At 58.9% G+C, this 24,718-nt stretch overlaps 1 protein-coding gene across 2 annotated transcripts in view; it reads right to left on the bottom strand.

Annotated features, from left to right (window-relative positions):
* Window positions 1-24,718, bottom strand: part of SPEG (striated muscle enriched protein kinase) — a 57,654-nt gene that overhangs the window by 7,570 nt on the left and 25,366 nt on the right. Inside the window, exons 7-31 of one of the 2 annotated variants that reach the window (XM_068967617.1) lie at window positions 22,934-23,109; window positions 22,618-22,706; window positions 21,442-21,617; window positions 18,704-18,964; window positions 17,421-17,579; window positions 17,128-17,317; window positions 16,790-17,013; window positions 13,995-14,114; window positions 13,652-13,756; window positions 12,864-13,070; window positions 12,347-12,470; window positions 12,060-12,235; window positions 9,429-9,541; window positions 8,972-9,140; window positions 8,666-8,762; window positions 8,364-8,564; window positions 6,961-7,018; window positions 6,335-6,412; window positions 6,041-6,219; window positions 5,485-5,511; window positions 4,706-4,858; window positions 4,490-4,532; window positions 3,151-3,219; window positions 906-2,907; window positions 265-396 (exon numbers count right to left, since the gene is read on the bottom strand). In XM_068967617.1, coding sequence (XP_068823718.1) covers window positions 265-396; window positions 906-2,907; window positions 3,151-3,219; window positions 4,490-4,532; window positions 4,706-4,858; window positions 5,485-5,511; window positions 6,041-6,219; window positions 6,335-6,412; window positions 6,961-7,018; window positions 8,364-8,564; window positions 8,666-8,762; window positions 8,972-9,140; window positions 9,429-9,541; window positions 12,060-12,235; window positions 12,347-12,470; window positions 12,864-13,070; window positions 13,652-13,756; window positions 13,995-14,114; window positions 16,790-17,013; window positions 17,128-17,317; window positions 17,421-17,579; window positions 18,704-18,964; window positions 21,442-21,617; window positions 22,618-22,706; window positions 22,934-23,109 — 5,328 coding nt within the window. Of the gene's footprint in view, window positions 1-264; window positions 397-905; window positions 2,908-3,150; window positions 3,220-4,489; window positions 4,533-4,705; window positions 4,859-5,484; window positions 5,512-6,040; window positions 6,220-6,334; window positions 6,413-6,960; window positions 7,019-8,363; window positions 8,565-8,665; window positions 8,763-8,971; window positions 9,141-9,428; window positions 9,542-12,059; window positions 12,236-12,346; window positions 12,471-12,863; window positions 13,071-13,651; window positions 13,757-13,994; window positions 14,115-16,789; window positions 17,014-17,127; window positions 17,318-17,420; window positions 17,580-18,703; window positions 18,965-19,626; window positions 20,099-21,441; window positions 21,618-22,617; window positions 22,707-22,933; window positions 23,110-24,718 lie in introns of those variants that run through there. The other variant, XM_068967618.1, reaches the window with a different exon arrangement.

Below are 24,718 nucleotides of genomic sequence, written 5' to 3'. Positions count from 1 at the left end.
CCTCTGTTCCCTCACCTGTAAAATGGGCAGATGACAAGACTAGCTCCTAAGCAACGTGTGAGGGGTGAGTGAGGCAATGCTAAAGTGAGGTGTTGCTAATTAATGGCAGCTGAAGCAATTATGATGATTGTTGTTCTTTCCTGACTCCAGGCCCCCTCCACCACTGCCAGGGCTGCTCCACGCTACAACTTGTAGCCAAGTTGTACCCAGCTATAACTTCCCTGGGGCTCGCAGCGGGCTACTCACCCAGCAGGCCTGGATTACCTGACTCACTGCGCACATACTGGTGACCCAAATCCTCCTGGACACTACCAGAGAGGTTTGGCTGTGACAACCCCTTGTCCTTCCGCAGCCGAGAGAGGCCCCAGCGCAGGCGGCTTCGACTTTCTGCAGGAGCTGTGAAGAATCAAGCCTGTGAGCTCTTGCCTGGCCACTACCAGGGAATAGAGGACTTCTAGCCCTGACCCTTCACTGGTGGTTCAGTCGGTAAAGAATCTGCCTGAAATGCAGGAAACCCAGGGCTCAATCCCTGGGTGTTAGAGAGAGCCTCTGGAGAAGGGCATGGCAACCCACTCCAGTATCCTTGCTTGGAGAATTCCATGAACAGATGAGCCTGGCAGGCCACAGTCCATAGGGCCACAAAGAGTCACAAAGACTCGAAGCGACTAACACACAGCCTTGACACTGGCCGGCTCCTGCAACAGTCTCTATCCTTCAGCCTTCTGCCGCCCTAGTCCTGCCAGTTCTGTCCTGGGGGCCTCCAGAAATGTCTCCGCTTCTTTGCGCTGGGAGTCCATGACCCTCTCATTCTCCCAGCTCCTGACATATCAGCCCCGCCCCCGCCAGATCCCACCACACCTGTTTACACTTTCACCCTCCACTCACCCCCTGGGGCCCCTTCTCACCCGAGGAGCCCGACGTAGCGCTGGCCTCGGAGCCCAGGGACTCTGCGGAAGGCGTGGCGGCGCCGGCTTGGGCCGCCAGCTGGTTTTGCGCGAGACCCAGGCGCCGCAGACTCTCGCCCTCGGATGTGGCCCTGCGCAGCCGGCCGAACAGCGGCGTGCTGCGGCCCGACGCGCCCCCCGAGTCCTCGCTGCTGCCGCTGCGCTGCAACCGGCTCGACAGCCGCTCCAGCGTGGAGCTGAGCCTCCGGCGCACCGTCAGCACCGGGGAGCCCCGCGCCGAGCTGCCGCCCTCCGAGCTCTCGCCGTCCCCGCCGCGGGGCTCCCAGGCCGGGTGGCGCTGCGCGGGTGGGGTCCGCCGCAGACGCTGGGACAGCGACAGCGAGAGGCGGCGCACGAGGCCCGGCTCCCCGACCGCCCTGAGGTCCTGCACGGAGCGCGAGCGCTCGGGCCGTCGCACCAGCTCCAGCGGCGTGCCCGCCGGGCTGGGCCTGTAAATGCCGTCCTCCTCCTCAGCCCCGCGGAAGGGGCCGCGCTCCTCCGACCGCGAGCGGCTCAGCAGCCGCAGCCCCCGAGACAGGGGCGACTCCCGGCTGCGCTTGAACTTGGCCTCGAACACGGCCTCCGACTCCAGGTTCTCGATGCTGCTGCTGAGACTGCTCCCTGGCCTGCGGGGCACCGCGGGGACCCGGGCTTTTTCGGCTGGCCCTGGGGTTGCTCCAGCTCCCGGGAGCAGGCGCTTCTCGGAGGCTCCAGGAGGTGGGGAGGCCACCCTCGAGAACACAGCCGGGTGGGCCTTGGGCTCCAACCGAGATGCTGGAGACCGAGATGCAGGAGATACGACTGCTCCCTGCGGGGGGCCTTGCGCCTGGCCTGGCAGCTGGAGCGACTGCATAATCTGGGCGTACGGAGTGAGCGGAGCCGCTAGGGTTTGCAGAGCTGTCGGGGGCTGTGTGGGCTTGGGGGCCCGGGCTGGTTCTGGCGTGGATTCTGGGGCCTTCTCTCGGGCAGGCTGCGGTGCTGGAGGCTGTGCAGCCTCACTGGGGGCGCCCACAGGAGGTTCTGAAGCCTTAGGGGTGCTGGGCTTGGCTGCACTGGGCCGCACGGGGCTAGGTGGTTGGGCCTCGCTGAGGGCGGACAAGGAGGGAGACTCCTGCAGCTTGCGGGCCCCCAGCCGGGCCACAGGGATCTCGAGGGGTGCCCCAGCTCGGCGGTGCCGGCCACGGGGCTCTGCCTCACCCTGCGAGAAGCTGCTGCTCTTCTGCAGGCCCCGAGCCTCAGGTGGGTGCTGGTAGTGGGGTGCTGCCTCGCTGGAGGCCGCCCGCGCCAGCCGGGGGTCCCGAGCCCGGCCCCCCAGGCTCTCCAGCAGGGGGCCCCTGAGGCCGCTGACCTTGCCATCATCGGGGCCACCCCTCAGCAGCCGCTGGCGCAGGGCCTGCAGCCTCTGGGCATACTCGCCCTCGCCCAGGCCTCCTCGGGTCAGGCGGGTGGCCCCCGGGCTGGGGCTTCGGCGCTGCGGCAGCTCGACGGACGCTGCCTTGTGCAGGCCCCGGCCCGGTTCCCTCGGCCCGGCCCGGGGCAGGGCGCTCTCAGCCGAGCTGCCCCTGCGGAGCTCTCCCCGCCGGGGGCTGGGCCCGGACGGGGACTCCTGGCCTGGGGAGGGGAGTTCCTGAGGGCTGGGGGCCTCCTGGTCCTGAGAGGGGGCCTTTCCTTGTTCCTGCCAGTCCATGGGGGTGGGCGCCCCAGCCTCCGGGGCCCCGAGGGCCTCATCCTCGGTGGGAATGTCGGTGAGGGACACCCGGGAGCCCGAAAACTCAGGCTGCAGAGGTCGGGGCACAGAAGGCAGCTCCTCCAGCTCTTCCTCTTCAGAGTCGGACGATGATGACAGCCCTCCACTGGGGGGTGGTCTTCGGGGCACAGCCACCCACACCCGCTCCGGGGGTGCCCGAAGCAGCTCCGGGATAGGGCGCAGCACCAGGTGGCACTTGTAGCTGATCTGGGAGCGCTGGAGACAGGGTACCAGAGTCAGACCTGAGGGCCCTTCGGGGCCAAACTGACCCACTCAGGCCCACCTTATCCTCAGGGGAGAAGGCCTAACGCAGGCAGGCGTGGCAGCCGAGAGAATTAAAAAGTGTATGAAGACAGATGTGCAGAAGTGAGAGCATCTGACAGAAAAGGCAGCGTTAGAGAGAGCAAGCTGTAGAATGTTGAAGATGAAGGCAGAGAGGTGGGGCCCAGACAAGTTTACCTGCCACCTCCTCCGGGAGAGGAATAGCTTTAGGTGATCCGTGCTCACCTCTGCACCCTTTGCCTGTGCCTGTAAAGCAAGAAAGAGGGCCTGAGGCAAAGTCCTCCGTCAACCCTAACGTTCCGGCTTCAGCAGTGCAGAGATAATGTCCACAGAAGGGGACAGCAGATACAGCAGCATCGAGTCTGGGCTCCTCAGGCTCCCTTCCCAGGGGGGTCTGTCACAACAACTCCCACCGTCAAGGTGCCCACGTGTGGACAAATTCCCTGAAGCTAAATGGAGAGGTTTCCCACACGGTGCTAGTGGTAAAGAACACGCCTGCCAACGCAGAAGACATTAGAGATGTGGGTTCGATCCCTGGCTCAGGAAGATCCCCTGGAGGAAGACACAGCAACCCACTCCAGTATTTTTGTTTGGAGAGCCCCATGGACAGAGGAGCCTGGTGGGCTACAGGCCATAGCATTGCAGAAAGGCGGGCACGACTGAAGCGACTGAGCACACGTCCAAGTACAGAGAGAGGACATCAGTGGCTCCCAGACTCCAGACCTTACACCAGGGCTCGAGGCCCTACCACGGCGCACTGGCTGCCCTGGGAGGCCTGTGCTCAGGCCTCTCACTTGAAACCTGCTCCTCAGTTTACCAACTGCCTTCCTAAACAGCCAGAGCCCCAGACATCTGCAGCCTTGGTGGGCCAGACCTCAGATGCCCTCCTCAGCCACCCACCCAGGCTGTCCTTTTGAGAGCTCGTTTTTGATCTGAGAGACCAGGCTTGTATTCCAAGCACAGACACCAGAATGACCTCAGCCTTCTGTGGACTCAGCACAGTTCTCCATGAACAGTTTGCTTGTACTGGGTCATTTGCTGAAGCCCTCCCTCTGCCTGGTGCTATGCCCTGTGGTGCTGGGGTTTGAAGATGAGTGAGAACTCTGCCCACAGGGAGCTCAAAACCAAGAGGACAAACCAGCCAGGCCACCCACCAACCACAGTATGCAGGACTAGGGCAGGAGAGAGGTGAGCCCCAGGAGTGAGGAGGCCCAGGGCTGATCTCAAGAGCCAAGGAGAACTCTCATGAGTATCCCTAGGATGTCAGGGGAGGGGGCAGGTCAGACCTGTGCCTTGCAGTCTGTGATACTCCAATTTGAGCCTGTTTCCTTATCAACCAAAGGGGAGTGATAATACATACCTTCCTTTGTAGAGCTATTGTGAGGCTAACAGATTATATGTAAATAAAATGCATATCATGGTTACTGCACACAGGAGGGACTCAATAAATGGAGCTGCTAATAACATTCTCTCTCCTTCAACCTCTTCTACCACCGTTTTGGAAGACAAGACTCACTTTAAACCAAGGATGTTCGAGGGTCTCCTCTGCAGTAGGCCTCCTGTAAAGGAAGGAGTATTAAAAAGGTATTTAGCATTCATTCATTAAATGTTTGGGAAAATGGGGCCACTAAGGAGTTGGGGGACTGACTGACTGCAGGCAAAGGCTTGGGCTGGAATAGGGGTGGCGTTGGAGAACTCTGCAGCGGGGAGGCACCTTGGGCCTCGTACTCACAGCCGGTCCCGCACCAGCACTTTGATGAGGAAGCCCCGGGCCTCCCTGCTCAGGCTCAGGAATGTGGTCTCCTCAAAGGCCACGTTGTAGTTTCGGATGTTCATCAATGTCGTCCGATCGTTTTCCCCAACGAACGGGGAGATTCCGGTCAGGCTGCATGGGTGGAGAGGGCTGCAGTGAGGGTGGGGCACCAGGGGCTGAGAGGAGAGAGTAGGAAGCCAGCAAGAGCAACAGGGCTGGGGACGTGAGTGGGTGCTGGGTGAATCTGGGCAGAACCTTGCAGATTCTTGCCCATCCTGCCCCTACACGGGCCCCTGACGGCAGCACTGCCTTGAGCCCTGGGCAGCCAGACCCCTGCCCTCGGCCTGTGCTCTAGCAGACCTGTGCCAGCCCTCCCCCAGCTGCGGCCTGTCCCTGCAGTGAGGAGTCTGTGCTCATGGGATATGTCCCAGGAGTCTGGCCCTTCCCTTTCTAGCCCATCTTCTGGACTAATCCCCTGTCTAAATGGCACTGAGTCAGCACTGGCCTTCCCAAGCATACTACCAGTGTGTCCGACCATTGTGGAGGCACATGGTGGTGGACAAAGCTTGGACACGCAGGCAGAGTGTCCACGTTTATGCTCGTGAGGCCCCTTCCAGTGTAGGAAGCAGCCAGGGCATGGAAGAGAAGGGGCAGGCTGCAGCCCTCAAATGTTCTGTTGCCCCAGGCTCTGCCAACAGTTGGGCCTGCTATGAGAAACTGTTAGGAGACGGGGTTCCTGAGAGCAAAGGGGTTCTTACCAGAGGAAGGCGACGACACCCACAGGCCTGTGGGGAAAGGAGAGTGAGCAGGTAAGAGGGCAGCCCTGCTCCACCAGAAGTGAGCAATCCTCTCGCTACTGCTGACCTACTGAGGCAGGGTCCTCCCTATGAACACTGCCATGGACAAACGGGCACAGGGTCGCCTCCTTTGGGGAAGACCCTGAATCCAGAGGTCATGATGTGCCTGGAGGACTCAAGGATCATGGCAAGGCTGGCCTAGGAAGTCTGGAGGAATCTGGGGACCAAGAGACTGTGCCTGCTTCACTTGGCGGGGGGAGGCAAGGTGGCTGTAGGTGGGGAGGTGTGGCACCCAGGACTAGGGCTGAGGCCTTGAGTGGCTGGGTTGGCCCTGAGGGAGGAGAGGGAGGTAGTAACAAGGGCAGGAGACCCCTGTGAACAAGGTCACCAGCTGACTGTCAGAGAAGGCAGGCATTCGGGCTTAGTAAAGCTCCTCTCTGTCCCTGAGTGAGTCCTCAGCATGGCATGGGGGGAAGCTGCCCCGGCCCACCCCAGCAGCTCAGCATGCCAACATTACCAGATGTCAGTGACTCCAGACACAGGGGTCTGGTTGACAATCTCGGGTGCCACGAACTCCGGTGTGCCGTACTGGCAATACTGGGGCTCTCCTGGTGTCAGCTCCTGAGCGTTCCCAAAGTCACAGATCCTCACCTGCTCCTCGCCCTCAACACCATCCCACACCAGCAGGTTCTCGGGCTGTGGGACACAAGGCAAGACGTGAGAGCTGAGGGCCAAGGGGAGGACACCCCAGGGCCTGGCTCCCACAGGTGCTGCCTGCTCCCACCCCCCCCCCCCCACACCTGCATCGCACCTTGACATCCAGGTGCAGCACATGGTTCTCGTGCAAGTAGCATATTCCTTCTAGCACCTGCCGCATGTAGGCCCGGATCTGTGGAGACAGGAGGCCCAGAGTCCGGGGAGTATTATGTTTGATCACCACCAGGGTTGTGGCAAGAAGCCAGGCTATGCCTGGGAAGTGGCCTTCAGGAGGGGGCCAAAACATAGGTTTGGGGTTACTGAGGTTCAGGGTTTCCATGTGCAGCTGCACAGGCTGAGCACAGAACAATTAGAGGAGGACACCATTTACATGATAATAAGTAGAATTGTGCAGTGCACAATTTGTACAGCCCTACACGGCAGGATAGCACTGAGGCTGAACAGAGTCTGGATGGGGCTCTTTCTGGGGTAACGTCTGAGTGATCTTTATGGGAGGAAGACTGAGAAAGCAGAGCTGGGGGCCAGGGTGGGCGCTGAGATTTATAGAAGACAGTGCACGTCCCAGTGTGGGGGTCTGCTGCCTGCCTGACAGTGCCATCCACACCACCTTGGCCTGTTTGTGGGCACAGATGGCATGCCTGGGATGTACCCCTCAGGTCTCAGAGCTCAGGTCGGTGAACGCTGGTGCCCAGCCTGGCCCCTCCCACCCACTGCCCTCACCTCAGACTCACACACGGTGGGTTTCCTGGCCATTCGCTCCAGAAGCTCCTCTGTGCAGCTATGTCCTGGATCAAGGAAACAGTGACCAGTGCCAACAGCCGGGCCCACCTTAGGCGGTGCCCTCCACTCCCAGAGCTCTGGTTGGGCCCTAGCTCAGCACAGGGTTCTCTTTCCCCAAAAAGCACATCTGCTACCAGTTATCAACTGCATCTTCCCCTTCCCCTGTCATCTGGGTGCGTAGATGGGACAACCCTGCTTGAACTCTCACTGTGGGATCTCAGGCAAGTCACCTAACCTCTCTGAGCCTAGGTTCCTGCCGGTGTCAAATAGGGATAATGTTCTTCTCACCTACCCCGTGAAGTGTCTGAAAGGCTCAAGTTAGAGCAGTGTTTTGTTGACTGTGGATGGAACCTCTTGACTCTATTTGAGAATGACCCAGAAGGCCCATGACACATAATAATTTGTCATTTTGCTGAGGTCAGGGTTCTAACAGTGCAGACTGGGAGGCTAGCGTGTAAGACACAGTCACCCTGCTAGTGGCAGTGACAAACCAGCTGCCCAGCATCCTTACCTCAGTGTGACTTTGTTTAACTACAGCTCTTATGAAAGAATAAAATCTGTTCTGTATGAGAAGAGCCTCTCAAATAAAGCCAAGTATTAACGTGCATCTGAAATGCGGGTCACTGCAAATGTTTGGATATACTGTACTGCATTCCATGATAAAAATCATGTGCCTCTCGCCAACTGTGTGATCTTGGGTGAGTTACTTTATCTCATTACACCTTAGTTTCATCATCTATAAAATGGGGATAATAAAATTCCGAGAGATAAGTATACATGATAATGAAATAGATATTGGTAAAGCTCCTAGAACACTGCCAGGCACACATCAAGTACTTTGTAAATTTAAGCTAAAAAATGCTGGTCTTCACATATGTCTCCAGACTCCATTCTGTAAGTGTTTATAAGATGTCTTGGACTTCCCTGGTGGTCCAGTGGTAAAGAATCCACGTGCCAGTGCAGGGGACACGGGTTTGATCCCTAGTCCAAGAAGATCTCACATGCCTCAGAGCAACTAAGTCTGTGTGCCACAGCTCCTGGAGCCCATGCTCTCTAGAGCCTGTGCTCCGCAACCGGAGAAGCCACTGCAATGAGAAGGCTGTGCGCTGTACGGAAGAGTAGCCCCTGCTCGCTGCAACTAGAGAAAGCCTGCACGCAGCAACAAAATAACCCAGTGCAGCCAAAAATAAAGAAAAATTAAAAAAAAAAAAAAGATGCCTCGAGAAATCCCAGTTGTCAACGGGACCACTTCGTAAAATGTAAAACATGTTGCTAATTGGCTGTTCCAAGGACCAGTCGTTCAGGCCACATATCCCCCACCCGCCCAGCCTGTCCCAGGATACAGCTCGGTGACAATGACCAGTCCCCGGCGCCTCTCGAAGGCCTCGTGGAAGTAGAGGATGCAGTCATGCTGGAGCCGGGCCAGCAGCCGTGCCTCCCGCCACGCCGATGCCTTTGGCTTGGCCTGGCTGGGGATGAACTTGGCTGCAAACTCCAGTCCGGAGCTTCGCTCCACTACACGGCGCAGGTAGGAGAAGGCACCCCTGGGTGAGGATGCGAGGAGAGGACAGGGCTCAGCTGTTGCTGAGCCTCAGGCCCAGCCTCTATCGGCCCCCAGACACCGCACCCACTCTGAGCCCCACACCTGCCAATCTCCTGGTGGATGTCATAGAAGTCGCTGAGCCTCCTTCCTCGCTGCTCCTCGTCTTCCCCGATCCCTTCCACCTCCATAGCTGTCTGAGCTGAGGAAGAGATGCCTGGTGTTAGGTGGGGAGGACAAGACGAGGGATGGGGCAGACTCAGCCACGCGGGCAGCCGGAAGACACAGAAGAGAAGCATGAATGTTGGAGCTGGGGCTGGAGGGGGGCGTGGTCTGCAGTGAAAGGCTGGGCCCATATCATTGGATCCTTGGGTGAGCACTCTGCCTTGCTCCCCTTGAGTTCCAACCCACCTGAGTGCACAGCCAGCTCTGCTTTGCAGGAGACTTCGCCAGCCAGGTTACGGGCCGTGCAGGTGTAGACCCCTCCATCCTGGGCCCCGGCGCTGAGCACCACCAGGGAGCACTCGTTCTCTTCATACACAAAGCTCACATGGTTGCTCTCGGTCAGCAGCGCCTCATCCTGCAGAGATGGCCGTCACCCCAGCCTGGGCCCAGCTTCCTGTCTGCCTGGGACCCAGTTCTACCTCCACACCAGAGACCCAGTCTCACCCTGCCCTCAGGGTCTAGCGCTAGCTCCCCTAGAGGCCTGGCGCCACCCTTGTTTCCCAGTGTCACCAACACCTCTGGGTCCCACTTCCTCCTCCTCTCTGTCCAGGCTTCCCTGACCCCTTCCAAGCCCCCAGGAAGTCACCCCTCCATTCGACCCCCTCCACCCATGCTCAGAAGGAGGCTGCAGCCAGCCTCTGACCTTGTACCACATGATATCCGGCAGGGGCTTCCCGTCCACCACCACGGCAAAGCGAGCGGTCTCTCCAGCCCCCACCTCCACATCCTCCATGATGGACTCAAACCGAGGGGCCTCTGAAACACGGGTGGTGGTGGGGAAACAGAACGTTGGGGTCACAAGGGCCTCCCTCCTCAGCCCCTCTCTGAACCCTCCCTCAGCAACCAGCTCAGGCAGAACATCAGACCCCGCACCCCTCCCGCACCCCTCAGAGTCCCAACACCCGACCCTGGGGCTCTCAAACTTGGCCAAAGAACATGAATTCCTGGCCTGAACCAAGCACTCTCCCTGTAAATCTAAACGTGATGTTCTGCAAATCTCGGAAAACCTCAGCCAGGGGGTGCAGGCTTGCTTTGTTGGGCTCTCAGGATTCATTGGCCAGCTTTGAAATTAGGAGATTTTCACAGACAAAAGAAATCTGGATTTCCTGCCTCTATTGGAAAAACAGGACTGGCTGTCCTGAGCTGCTTCCCTCACTGCATTAATGGGCTGTCCCGGAGTGGCCCGACACTGCCCCCTGTGGGTGGTGGCCCTCAGCACAGTCCTACTTCGGGCTTCTCTGACTGTACCCATCCAGGGCCCAGTGGGCGGCTCAGTCTGTGACCCCGCGTGGAGTTCACGGATGGCACTGCCTCCATCTTGAGGTTTTCTCTCTGAATCTTATTTAAATATTTAAGGGGCCTTTTACCATCTGGAAGATGGCAAGATGAATAGTCAACAGTTCTCAGTTTAGTTCTCCCCCATGTGACTGATTTTATTCTCCACACATATCATGTTATCTCCTGGTAAAGCAGCTCCTAATTCTCATGACGGAATTTAATACATATTCCAATGTGCTTGTGTGTTTTGGAGAAACTTCTGGTGCCCTCCCCCTCCTTTCTGAGTGTTTGAGGATCTGGGCTTTAAGGGGAGTAGGGGGGAAAGCAGGAGTGCTGGGCAGGGAGCACCACCCAGCCTCAGGCACATAGCTCGACTTCTGCACAGAACAAAAGGGACAGCATCCTGGGGAAAATGCATCCATGGCCCCGGTATAGAGGGAAGGGACCATTCCACCTGCCTGGGGGACGGGGGTGGGCACAACAGGAAGGGGTGTGGATGCAAGCCCAGGCCTGCTCTAGCTCTGGCCAGATGGGACTCAGTCTCCCTCAGTCACTGTCCTGTCCAGGCTGGCTGCTGCTCTCTCAGTATCCAGGGCCTCCCCAAACCCCAGGGCTCCTCCTACACCTGGGAAGAAAGATGAATCCTACAGATGCTACTAATAAGGAGCCAGTGGTTGGGACTTCCCTGGTGGTCTAGGGGTTAGGACTCTGCTTCCACTGCCAGGGGCCCAGGTTTGATCCCTCGCTGGGGAACTGAGATCCCACAAGCCATGTGGTATGGCCAAAAAAACCCGAAAAAATCACAACCAAGAAGCAAAGGGGTGGCTGAGTGGGAAGTGCAGGGGTGGGGTATGGTGGGAGGATGCAAGGCAGAAGGGAAGACACAGAAAAGGGAAACCAGAGACCCAGACCATCAGTGGCTCCACCCCATCCACCATCCACAGCAGGGCCAGCAAGGCCCCCATATCTCCTCCTCACACACCCCACGGCCACCTCTCTCCCACTTTAAAGCTGCCCGTCCTGTCCTCTAGGAATCTGGTCCCTAGTCTGCTGGGTATGGGGTGGAGGTGGTGGCAGGGGTCAGTCTACGAAGGTCAAAAGAATCAGAAAGTTTTGAGTGGACTTCAACAATTTTTTTAAAGCACCAGAAGATGTACATTTACCCCGTGATAAGATGGCCTGTGCTAACTAAAATGTCACTTTCTTTGCATTTGCTTGGAATCTTATCTACTCAGCAGGTAACTGTTTAGCTCACGTAGATCCGAAGTTCTGAGTGGCAGTTACATGTGTCTAGAGTTAATTAACAAACCGGAAAACAAGACAATTACTACTTAATGCAGGCTATGGTCTGAGAGACTACATCTTGAAAGGAGAAACCTCACTGCAAAGGTTGGGAGGCTCTGTCACACAGGCTTGTGCAAAAGAGCAGCAGCCAGGATCCCAGAGCTGGGAGTCCGGTGATAAGATGCTTTCGCCTGGGCCTTTCTCTCTACCTTCATCCCCTGCACTGCTCCACCCCTGCCCCCAGCCCCACCCCAGTGTGTTATTCTGGAAGTACTATTTCCTGCTATGTTTAACACAGGAGCTAGGAACACTGTCTGGCTTTGGAGTAGGGCATCCAGGCTTGAATCTCAGCTCCTGACTTATTACATTGTGTGACTCCGGGCCTGTTACTTAGCACATTCTCTGGGCCTCAGTTTCCCCATCTGTAACATGCAGAAAATAGCTGATTCCATCTCACAGGGTTGATCTAAATATTAAACAAGTAATAAATGTAAGGTACTCAGCACCGAGCCCAGCACATACAGTTTCTCAATAAATATCTTATTAGTACTGGTATCGTTATTGTTACTACTGCTGCAGTTATTATAGCCATTAGATGGACAAGCCTGAGCAGAGGCACTTAGGATTGTCAGGTGGGTGTGTACACCTGGGGGCTGAGGAGAGGGCTGTGGGCCTCAGAGTAGGGAGAGCTAAAGAGGCCGCGGTCACCCACCTGCCAGCTCCAGGGTGACTGAGCAGGCCTGTGTGCCGTGGCGGTTGCGGGCAGTGCAAGTGAGGGCTCCCAGGTCCCGGCGGCTCACCCGGCAGATCCGAAGAGAGTACTGGTTGTCATCCGGCTGGCTCAGCTCGTACACACCCGGCCGGGCCTCTAGGAGGGCTCCTCGGCAGCTGAGGGACACAGGAAGGGGCGGTCACCCAGGATCCAGCCCCAGGGAGGTCAGCCTGGCCAGCTGGAGCAGGCACCTCATGTGAGCAGCAGGGCAGGCAAGGCGGGCTCACCTCCTCCAGACGACCTGGGCCTCCACATGGTTGAAGGTGACGGTGACACTGGTGGGCTGGCCCTCCACGACATACACGACGTCTGGCTTGTCCAGCACGGCAGGCGCCTCCTCCAGGGGCGGGCCTGCGGACAGGAGGGCTGGCTCAGTGCTGGGCCTGACATCAGACCCTCAGCACCCACTGCTCTCGGAACCCATCACCCCGTGAGCTCCATTTTTTTATAGACGAGGAAGCCGAGGCTCACAGAGGTTTAGCAACTCGTCTAGGAAACTCAGCCAGGAGCGGCAGATCTGGGATTGGACCTCCAGCTCCTCTGACCCAGAGCCTCAGCCTCAACTTTGGTGCATGCAGCTTTCAGGAGTGAGAAGGAAGCACTCTTGACAGGTAGGAGTTGTGCGCAGCCATGCCAATCCTGCCAGTTATTGTGTCCACACCAGCCCTGGAGCCTCCTCCATGGACACCCAGTCCCCTGGCCCGATGGCTCTCGCTCACCCCCCTCCAGGAACACCAGACTCACCACGCTCCAGCAGCTGCGCGGGCTCGGACGGGGGCGAGGGCTTGCTGCTGCTCTTGATGGTGGTGCTGAGAACCCGGAAGATGTGCTGGACCCCCTTTCGCAATCCAGTGGCTGCCCACCCAGGCTGCCGCAGGCCCGTGACCAGCGCTGTCCACTGGTCTGAGCCCAGCACCTGGTGCTGCACGGTGTAGGTCAGGGCGTCTGGGTCTGGTGGGGAGGCAGCTGCTAGAGGCGGGCCTGGTTGGGGTGCCCCCTGCCCCCGTTCTGCTGGCTCGGGACCCAGGGACTCATCATCAGTCTGGTCTGAGGACCTGTTTCTCCTGTCGCTTCTGCCCGTTCCCCCACCCACTCCTGCCCAGCCACAAGCGGGGGAAAGCTCAGAGCCCACGAGGAGTCAGGCATGCGGTCCAGTTACAGGCGGGCAGGGAGCTTAACTTAGTTCTAATTCCTTGCTACCACCCAAGGTAGACAGACTGAGGCACAGAGCAGGAGGATGCTGTGCACGGGGAAGAACCACCACCCAGGCACCCAGTTCCTCTGAGAAGAGAAGGCAACATGGCAGCCCCTGCTTTGCCACCTCCCCGACCCAGAGCCAGGGCTCTGTCGACCATGGGGAGGGGGCCCGTAAAGCCACTTCTGTCCTATTTTCAACGCTCCATCCACTCCCACTCTGACCTCTATGTCCCCCTGGGCCTTGCCTTCCTCTCCTGGGCCCCCCGGTACCCTGCCTGAGCCTGTCTTGTCCATGCCCCGCCCCCCACCCATGGCCCCATGTGGCCGGAACCCACCGATAGCCATGTCCAGACTCCTGGGGGGATTCCATGCAAGTGTGATCATCCTCCCGGTCACAGCCACTACCTGAGGGGCACCGTCTGGGGGGCCTGGAACCACATCTGAAAGCCACAGGTTCACCGTCCATGGGGGTCCTTTAGGGCCCAACCACCCCACGGGATCACCAAGCCTTGGGGCATGGGCTGGAGGTAAAGCCCCAGGGGCACAGGCAAGGCCAGGTGGCTCCCCAGAGAACGGAGGGGAAAGAGAGCTGGTGCAGAGGCCCTGCCCTCACCCAGGTCCCCAGGTGGGCCAGAGGCTAGGCTATGTACCCAGCTGACTGGAGGGTACCTGCCTCACCTGTGACGTAGAGATGAGCATAGCAGGCGGCTTTGCCCAGCTTGTTAGCAATGACGCTCTTGTAGACGCCAGCATGCTGAGGTCCCACGGCCGGGAACACCAAGCGATGGACATCCCTGTCTGGGGGCGGGGAGGCACATGACACTGGGCCTGAGCTGGGAGGATACTCCAGAGGATGGGCCCACGCCATCCAGGCCTGGCCCTTCACCCCCTGCTACCCCCCCACTATCCACTATAGGCGGGAGGGAAGGGCAGGGCAGACACAAGAAGGGAGCTACACTCTAGGTCCAGGCTGCCCATCCACACCTGCAGCCCCAGGCCCACACCTTCTCATCGTCCTCTACGACACTTCACCCTCTGCAGGTTCCTACCCCGGACAGTTCCCTCTTTCCATCCTCAGAGCCACTGCCCAACCCATCTCTAGCTCAGAGCCCATGAAAGCCTCCACTGGCGTGGTCCACACCCACCAGCCTCATCACATGCGATCGCTCCACCTGAGGACCTTCACGGCACCTACTGCCAAACAGGTGGCCTCCAAAGCCCTCAGTCCAAACTCTCATCCACTCCGTCTCCTGCTATTCTTCCATGTCCTGACCCTGACCCACCATCAGGTTCCTGAACAAGCCACATGAGTCCCATCTCCAGGTCTCTGCTCACAAAATTCCTCTCTTCTGGACTGTTCTCTTACCTGAGGCCTCCTTCTCCTTCAACATACAGTTTAGTGAGTGCCAGCCCAGGGCACTCCTCTCAATGCCCCTGGTCCCCTCTGCCCCTCCACCTCTGACTCCCTCCCCAGGATGCCCAGCACCCAGCCCACACTACTTCAGGTGGTCCTTCCTCTTTTCTTGCATGCGTCCTGCCTTCTGTAAGCTCCTTGAAGACAGAGCTGATTTGTCCTACCAGGCTCAAAACTGGATGCCTTGCATGCACTAAGTGCCAAATACATTAGATTATAAATTATAATAAAATTTGTTTGCACTGTGCTCAGTCCATGCCAGATATTTGACGTGCATTTTTTTCTCCATATCCTTTCAACAACCCTGCAAGAGTGTCCTCATGTTACCAATGAGGTCAGAGACATTAACAGACTTGTCCCAAGGTCACACCACTAATAGACAATGAAGCCATGGCTTGAACTTGGTTACCTTTGATTCCCAAGCTCTCTCCCTACACCGTGCTTCCTGAATGACGGAGAGGAGGCCATTCCCCGGAGGGACATGAAGGGGAAGAGATGTGCACTGTCCTTCCTCCTCGACGTCAGGGCCGTCCCCAAACACCCCTCCCCGCTCTTAGAGGTTATCTCTGCTCGGAACAGCCACCCATTCATTTATCTCTGCTGACACTATTTATAAAGGAAGAGAAGCCCAAGGCCAGTGCTGACCCCAGATACAGACAGAAACAGAGGCGCCGGCTCAGATCCTGAGACAGACGCTCAGCCTGGGCCTGAGAGCAGATTGGGAGATGGGAAGCCTGTGGGCTGAGCAAAGACAGTGGTGGATGGGGATCGAGGGGAGAGTCAGAGCCAAGGCGGTGACACTGGGGATGGGAGGGGTGCGTGGAGCACGGGTGACAGATGTCCTGGTTAGGCAGTCGGATGGTATTTGTCTGCCTTTATGTAAATCTCTGTCCCTCTGCAAGCCTCAGTTTTCCCATCTGTAAACAGGGACCATAATACTTGCCTTACAGTCCTATGGTGAGGAAGGCGGGATTCTCATGTCAGGCCTTTAGCATCAGGGCCTGCCACTCAAGAAGTGCTTACCAAAGGTGAGTTTTGTCACACTGCAGCAGCAGTTAGAGGAACCCATCATGGGTTGCATGTGGTACTGTCTGAGAGGGCGTAGCTAGACCTTCTCACACGAGGCTCAGATTCCTTCAAGGATGGAACTGAGATACCCCTTGAGAAAACACCCAAGGCTAGGAGGACACCCAGAGAAGCCAATGGCACACCGCTCCAGTATCCTCGCCTGGAAAATCCATGGACGGAGGAGCCTGGTGGGGTGCAGTCCATGGGGTCACTAGGAGTCGGACACGACTGAGCAACTTCACTTTCACTTTTCACTTTCATGCACTGGAGAAGGAAATGGCAACCCACTTCAGTGTTCTTGCCTGGAGAACCCCAGGGACGGGGGAGCCTGGTGGGCTGCCGTCTGTGCGGTTGCACAGAATCAGACACAACTGAAGTGACTTAGTAAGAGGAGGAGCAGGAGGACACCATCCCAAATACACTCCTGTGTAATTTTCCTGCTGCTCTTTCTTCTTTATTTGTTATTGAACAACCCTGAACCAAGCATCCTTTTGATGCAGACGCTACCCATGTCGGGATTTTCACTGGAATTTCTCCAGGAGGGTGTGAGAAGCATCACTTTATCAACTAGGATGATGGTAATGGTAACAACAGCAGCCGTAACAGTGACATTTAACACTCACTGGCCCCTTGCTATTTGCCCTATATGCTCTCTGTGTATTAACTGATTCAATTCCCACAACAAGCCTACCACAGATCCTCATCTGAGGCTTGGAGAGTTCTGTAACTTGCCCACAGTCAGTAGCAGGCTGGACTGCTGGGCCAGTAAGTGCTAACCAGCCTCTGAGGCCGAGAGTGGTGACCCAGCTGATGGGGGCTGGGTGGGCTCAAGGCAGGAGGCTGCGACCCCATAGCCTCTCTGGGCTCCCAGGCACCTCATCCCTGACCAGGTGAGAGAAGGAAGGCCCAAGGGTGGGGAGAGGGGATGGGCTCTTGCAAGCAAAGAAGGTGCTGGAGGGGACAGCCCCAGAGCCCCTTCCCGGACACGTACACTGTGTCATGCGCCGGTCGTCACTGCTCTGGATGCGGTGGCCGTTGTGGAACCAGCTGATGGTAGGGTAGGGCAGGCCAGTCACCTGGCACTCCAGCATGGCCTCCTTGGCCAGTCCCACGTCCAGATCCTGCAGCGGCCGCAGGAAGTCAGGCATGGACAGCCGCTCCAGCTCACCCTGCTCGGGCTCCTCGGGGATGGAGGGCATCTTCTCCAGCTTGGAGCTATAAGAACCACACAGCGGCCCAGCGGCTCGGAGTCACACCTCCTACCTCAGGGCTGGGGCCCCCGGAGGCAGCCCTGGCTGCGCGGGGGCGGTGGGGGGCTCAGGGCGGTACCTAGGGCCGGTGGCGGCCGTCCGAGGCTCCTCCACGTAGAGCTGGGCTGAGCAGTGGGCCTGGCCGTGGGTGTTGGCAGCACTGACCGCGTAGAGCCCCTCATCCTCACTGCCCACGTGCACGATGTGCAGCGAGTGTAGGCCCCCGTCCTGCCGCAGCCGCACGTTCTCGCTCTCCTCCACGGGGCGGCCTGCGAGGGACGGGGGTCAGGCGGCAGCCTCAGACAGGGGCCCTGCCCTCTCACCCCTGGGGAGGGGTCCCCCTCCCAACATCTGCGGGGTGGAGGGCCATACCAAAGTGAGTCCAGGTAACAGAGGGGGGCGGGCTCCCGCTGATCTTGCAGTCGAAGCGGGCAGCGCGGCCCTCCAGCACTTCCACATCCTCCAGCAGCCGCGTGAACAGGGGCGCCAGCGAGGGACGCACGGTCAGTCGGGCACTGCAGGTCAGTTCATCTGGCAGGGAGGGGTCAGCATTGGGGCAGGGAAGGCTGTGGAACCCTGGGCACCCCAACCCACCAGTCCCGCCCTCATGCTGGGCAGGTAAAAGGAGCTCGGGCAAAAACTGGAGCCTGCGAAGAGCCCAGCTAGGTCCCAGCGCACCAGACTGAGGCCACGGGCAAGATCGCGAGGCCGGACCATCTCCAGAGGCTGGTGGGCAGTGAGAGCAGGCACCAGGCTGCTGGGGCAGTGGGGATATGTGGGAGACCAGGGCATGGCCTGGCTCTCCCCTCCTCACCTCGTCCTGCCCACCCAGGGTGAAACTCAGCACAGCTCTAAGAGAAGGGGCTAAAGCCAAGCCCACTCCGTCCTCCAGACCCCTTCCCCCTACCCTTGGAACTCTCCTCTATGGCCAGGTCGTGCCCACACTCCCTCGCCCCCATCCCAGACCCAGAGCACATGCCCCTGTGCCCCACACTACCACTGCACACAGAATCTTCTGGGCAAACAGCAGCCCCTGATGCTGACCTGATCCCTTCCTGCTTACAAAGGCCTCAAGGTCCCCTTTAGGTGCACGTCACCACAACCAGATGAGGCATTATCTCAGTTCCTCAAACGAGGACGGGGACCAGGCCAGAGGTGTCATTAATAACAGCAGACATTCATTAGGCGCCATCCTTCGCCAGGTGCTTAGCTTTGTCCATCCATACATTATCTCATTAGCCCTATCGCTCCCGCTACGATCCCTGTTTACAGGCGAACAGCCTAAAGCTCCGAGAAATGAAATGACTTGTCCAGTTACGTGGCTGCTGTATGGCAGGGCTGCTGTATGGCAGGACTGGGAACCCCAGTCCAGGTGTGGTTGCTACAGGTTGGCACTGGACTCCCCAACAGGAACGACAGTGAACCGGGACACTGTGTCAAACACCTGCTTTGTGCCAGCTGTGACTGCCAGTGCCGACTTGATGGAGGCGGGTGCACTGCACTGTCTCATCCCACTGCTCTTCTCCCCAGAGATGGAGGCCCGTTTTCTGGCCGTCTTATTCCACACCAGCTCCATCAGGGCTCCTACACGTCCACTCCCCTCCCTCCAGCTCTGGGGAGCCGGCAGCAGCCCTCGGGCCCAAGTGGGCAGTTACCTTTGGCCGTGCTGAGCTTGCAGGTGTAGACGCCACTGTCGTCCTCATGCACAGAGGTGAGCAGCAGCTTGCATTTGCGGCCATCAAAATGCATCTTGCATTTGAGTAGTGCGGGCTGCAGCAGGCGGCCTCGGCACAGCCAGTCTACCTCCACGTCGGTGGGACCCGCCACCAGGCACTCAAACAGCGCCATCTCCCCGGCCCCCACGTCCACGTCCTGCAGAGGGGCCAGCACGGCCAGGGACCGGCTTTCAGGGTGTGCTGGGTGGGGGAAGCAGCCACAGGGGGCACACACGGAGCAGAGAAACATGGGGAGAGGGAGACACACACGCACACACACAGAGAGACAGACAGACACAGAGAGAGAGATGCATTTTTGTTCCTTTGGAGACAGGGAAAGCCCGCCCGCCCAGCAGGCCAAGACAGCAAGGAGCTCCCAGGCCTGGCTTCTGCATGGCCATCCCACCTGGGCCAGAGAGGGGGAACTCAGGGGAAGTGGGAAGGGATCAAGGGCATGAAAACCGAGAGGGCCACGTGGGGACAGAGACGGCGGCGGAAAAAGAAGACACAGCACACCAGCTGGGTACAAACTGGACTTTATTTGAACTAAGAAACAGGTATTTCTGAATATGCCCACACCAACTACAGCAGGCCCCTACTCCTGCGCCAAGCCTGGCTAACTCTCATTCTCAGATAGAGCATCCCTGGCCCTGATGGTGAACAAGGGAGCCCCTAAGGGCCCTAAGCCTGCCGCCCAGGGCCGGGCCTCAGCCAGGCCTCCTCATCAGCACAGGGCCCAAGGGCCTCTGGCTTTTGGTCTCTTGTGAAATAGAAAGGATTGTGCCATTTGAAACCCATTTCTGGAATGGTCAGTGCCCCCTGAGCCCCTTGCCCACAGCCCCCTGCCCCTCTGGTTCCCTCTATCCTACGGATGCCAGGCCATGTCCTCTCCCCCTTTGCCTGACCCCATGCCAGCTGGAGGGCATCCTTCCCTGACTGTCACAGACACACAGACAGACAAACAGAAAGACAGACAGGGCCTATAGCAGAGGCAGCACATGCACTCGCTGGGTGCTCCCCTTCAGGGAGAGACTGGGGGGTGGTCTTGATACTCCTCACAGCAGCCCTCCCCTCCTGGCACCCAGTCCGTGGGGGAGCTCCCAGCCTGCCCGACCATGTGTCCACTTGGGGAGTGGGGTCCATAAGGGCTCATGGGCTGTCCCAGGACGCTGCGTGGGTGGGGAGGGGAGGGGAGGCTGGGACAGGGTCCGGGCCGGCAGGGTCTGTGGGCAGGAGGCAGTGAAACACAGCGAGGTCCGAGAGGTGCCTGAGACAGGGGCGCGGCTCGGAGGGTAGCGGGGGGGAGCGCAGGTGGCCCCCTGAGAGCTCACTCGCCTGTGTACAGACAAAAACCTCAGTCAGCAAGCGGCAGGTTAGTGCAGCACACGCACACGCACGCACAGGCACGCACACGCACGCAGACCTGGCTAGGGCCCCTCTTAAGACTTCCAGGGCGGCATTGCTACTTTCAGCTACCCCCCAGGTCAGCCCTGGGGGGAGGGGGCAGCAGTCAGCCAGAGGCCAGGTCTCCAGGGTTCCTGGGCAGGCAGAGGCCCTGGGCAATCAAGAAAAAGGCATTCCTAGGAGTCAGGAGCACCCTCACCACCTGGGGGACACTGGGGGGAATCCCAAAGAGAGGAGCACCGAGACGTGGGTTAACACAGAGAAGCAAGGCAGAGCCAGGCCCTGATGTGGGGGTGCAGGGGGGCGGTGGGGGAAGGAGCAGGACCAGGAAGGGGGCTGGGCTGGGGGGTGGGCAGGAGGAGAGCTGAAGAATTCAGAGATGGAAGAGGTGGCAGCCCCAGGCTCTGGAGGCACGGGCGTGGTCACTAAGCACATGGGGACTGGGGGCGGGGCGGGGGGCGGGGACCATGACTCTGGGTCCAGGCTCCAGCAGGGGGCTGGGGGGCTCCTCAGAGCTGGCCTCTGCCAGGAAGAGGGGGAGGTGGCTGAGTGTGGAGCTGAGGAGGGGGTTCCTGACCCTGAACTGCCCACAGGGAAGAGAGGGAGTAGAAGGTGAGGCAGACAGCCTGCCCAGGGGAGGACAAGCACCAGCCCCAAGGAGCCGCCTGCTGTCCCTGAGGCCTAGAGGCCACCTGCCCTTACGCCCCGACTCTGGGGGCCCAGTCCTCTCCATCTCTTCCCAGCTCTGCTCACTCTGGCAACCCTGGGGTCCCTGCAAAGCTTCATGCCCAAATCACTTCAAGGGCCCCTCCGGACGGGTCCAACTATCAAACACTCCCCACTGCCACGCCCAACCACGGTATCGTCCACACAGTGATGGGATGGGTGGAACAGGCAAGAGAGGAGCGGGGAGTGGGTGTGAGGAAAGGGCCTGGCAAGGTGACCAAGGCTTAGAAGAGTGTGAGATGAGGACCGCCGGCGACAGGAAGCAGGGTCTCTCAAGCTGGCACTGGAGCAGGCGTGATGGAGGGTAGGGAAGGCAGTACTGCGTAGTAAGCTGAGCGCTCAACAATTTGCTGTGTGACCTAGGGCAAATTGCCTCCCCTCTCTGGGTCTCATTTTACTCACTACAGCATAAGCAGCTGAACCTAGGGACCTCAAAGGCCCTTTCAGTTGTGGCACGCCATTAACTAAGCTTGTGTGAAAATTGGCAACCGGGCAGGGATGAGGCCGGGGCCAGGGTGAGGGGTTCACAGAGAGCTTGAGGTACTCACCTCTGACCTCCAGGCGCGCCTCGCACTGTCGAGCGCCATACTCGTTAACCGCCTTGCAGGTGTAGAAGCCAGCGTCGCCCCGCTCAGCAGCCAGGATCCGAAGCCGGCATAGCCCATCCTCTGCCTCCTCGGCAAAGCGCCGCTGGTCTGGGCGCACAGGCTGACGGTTTCTCAGCCTGTGGGAAGGGTGAGAACTCAGTCCCCAGGCCCTGCGAGCACGGGGCTGCAAAGCCAAGCAGGCCTCCCACCCCAACATCGTTTGTCCGCTCCCCAGATATGTCTCACTGGGCATGGGCACCCCTGGGTTACAAGGCTTGCTTTTCACCCTGACTCACAATCCCACCACTGCTCCCCGCCCCCCAGGAACTTCCAGACACCCTCTGCCCACCTGGGTCACTCCCTTCTTGGAACCTAACTGCATTTGTGTGTGCGTGCGCTTAGTGGCATCCAACTCTTTGTGGCCTTATGGACTGTAGCCCGCCAGGCTCCTGGTAATTGCAGTTAAGAGTAACACCAAGCTATTCAGCTCTTGATAATTCTTAGATTTTTGTCTTGTTTTTACTTATGTTAATGGACAGATAGCTTTCTCGCTTCCCAAAAGGAATAGGAAATAACTTAGTGTTAAAAAAAACTACACTGGGGACCAGATAATCATTTAAAACTGAAAAAGAGAACCCAAACCAATAGAAAGCTAAGCCAAATGAGTCATCAAATGGTACCTGAGATGAAGCCCGGAAGCTAAGGCCCAAGTTTAACTCTGGACACTGGCAACTCAGTAACAAATTATTAAGTGTGGGCCCAGTGCAGGGCTGGGCACAGCACAGGCCTCAAAAAATCACCCTATTGTCAAACGACAGGGCTGAGGTTGGGATGGGGGTTGGGAGGCTTCCTCTGGAGTGAGAGGACACCTGGTCATTCACACCAAGCGGACAGACAGGAGACCATCTGTTACCCAAACCCCTTGCAGAGGGGAAGCCCTGAATGAGTGTGAACACCAGGGCAGGGGTGGGGCCACAGTGCAGGTAGCCTGGGATCCCACTGTGCCTGGGATGATGCCCCTTCGGACAGACTGAAGTCCACAAAGTGTTCACTGACACCCCACCCAAAGCCAGGCTTCACAGGGTCCAGCCTGGAACCGGCAAAGCTGGAAGATGGTAGTCAGGGGCTGCTACTCACCAGGAGACCACTGGCTTGGGCTCGCCCTGCACACGGATGCTCATGGTGACATCTTGGCCTTCCCTTACTGACTGGTCCATAAGTGAGACCTGCAGGGGACCCCGAGGTGACAGGTGAGACAGGGCCCAGCTTTGACTCTTAGGGTCAGGGGGACCCTGGGTCAAAGGTCTCTTCCACACCAGTCTGACGGAGGCCGACTCTGGGTAAGAAGGGTTGATGGGACAAAGCCCCAGGCCTTGCTGGAGCCTGGTGTGGTCCCAAGAACAAAGGGCCACGCAAAGGAATAGGGCTGGGGGCTGGCCTTAGGGGGTCTGACCTTGAAAGTAGGGGGCGCCTTGGAGCCAGTGTCCGAGGAACGGCGATTCTGGCCAGGACTGAGCTTCATGGTGGGGGCTCGGGGCCAGGTCTCCCCAGGTTCCGGGAACTCCTCTGGGGGGCTCAGATACTCCTCGTCAGAGGTGATAGGACTGCTGAAAGGAGATGTTGACCCACCTGGAGGAGAGACAGAGGAGAAACAATGACATAGAGATGTCTGGAAGAAAGGGGGGGTGGGCAGGGAGACTGAGACAGCTGGTGGAATAGTCTGGGGTCAAGGACCTGATAAGGTCTGCAAAGTTGCAGAGCCCAGGAGTTGATGTAGCTCTGTAAAGGCCCAGGAGCCAAGGAAGCTCCGTAGGCCAGCTCTGCCCTGACTTCACATCCTGGGGCTCCTACTCACTCGCTGTATGACCTTGCCCAGGTGTTTCCTGTCCCAGAGCCCTGGACTCGTGATCTGCCAGACGTTCCCAATCCTGACCCTGCTGATCCTCTTGAGTGGGGCAACCATAGAGAATGGCCTGGGGCAAAGAATTCAGGCCCCAAAGGGGCTGTTCCTGGACCTTGTGGGAGATTTGGGATTCCACCGGAGCCGGGAACCCACATTCCCAGCATTGAACTGCAGGCCCCCAGTGCAGGTGGGTCATGGCTCTGGGCCCCAGAGTGGCACAACCAGGACACCCGTTTCTCCAGTCAGCTGGGCCTGGTGCAGAGGAACACACGCCTCGGACAAGCCCCATCCTGACCTCAGTGCCAGGGCCCATGAGGCGGCACTGTCCAGCCAGCCCTTCCCCCACTCCCTTCTCAGCTTCCTGCCCCAGATACCCCAGGGGCACCTGTTGGCCCCAGCCCTTGAGCACAAACCCCCAAACTCTCAGGGGCCAGGAAGGCAGAGTTTTGAGTCATCCACAGAGAAGGGCGGCTCAGGGGAAAAGGAGGGGGCACCAACACTGCTTTGGGAGAGGGGTGTCCCCAGGGCCCTGACGCCCTCCCCTGCAACTGGCCAAGGGCCCAGCCTCACTGAGCTGGCTCCAATCCGACTGCCAAATACAGACATGAATCCGCCACAGCCCCCTGGCCCCTCCTCCTGGTCCCCCACCCCAAGCCCCTTTGGCTTCGCCCAGGGGCAGGGCTTGCACCCCAACTTACCCCGCAAGACTCTGCACACGGACCCCAGCCGGCGCTTGTCCTGAAGGCTCTGTCCTGGCACCAGGCCTCCTGTGGCCTGCCCACTGCCCACCCCTCCGGCTCCCCAGGGAGCCGGAGCCCAGCCTGCCCAGCCCCACTCACTCTGCTGAGGCTCTGCACGAGGTCTGGGGGGAGGGGAAGGAGCTTGGGGAGGGGGAAGGAGGAGTAGGGGCTAGGCTGGCCGGGACAGGCTGGGTGGCAGGCAGGCAGCTGGCCGGGGGAGGTGGTGCCTGGGCCCTGGAGCAGAGGGGGAGGAGAGGGGAGGGACAGAGAGGCCTCCCTATTTAGCCACCCTGCTCATTCCCAAGCAGCGGGATCTGCCTTTTCTCTCCTTACAGCTTCCGGACCCTGACAAATGAGAAACCCCCTTAATGGTGCCTTGGCTCAAAGCGGGGGGGTGCCGCTCAATCCCAGGGGAAGACGAGAGTGACACTTGGCTGCAGCAGTCAAGATGCGTGCACTGACCCATTTGTCTTGCAGTGTCCACCACAGGAGGTACTGACGGCAAATGGCCCCTATGATGCCCTTTTCCCTGACCAAATGGCCAAGCTCCCTGATGCTGGAATCCACACCACCGAACCTCAACTGCTAGAGCTGG

Source organism: Capricornis sumatraensis, chromosome 3 (genome assembly GCF_032405125.1).
Source record: "Capricornis sumatraensis isolate serow.1 chromosome 3, serow.2, whole genome shotgun sequence".
NCBI classification, from domain to species: Eukaryota; Metazoa; Chordata; class Mammalia; order Artiodactyla; family Bovidae; genus Capricornis; species Capricornis sumatraensis.
The sequence above is the reverse complement of the archived record's forward strand: the minus strand, read 5'-3'. Positions and strand labels throughout refer to the sequence as shown.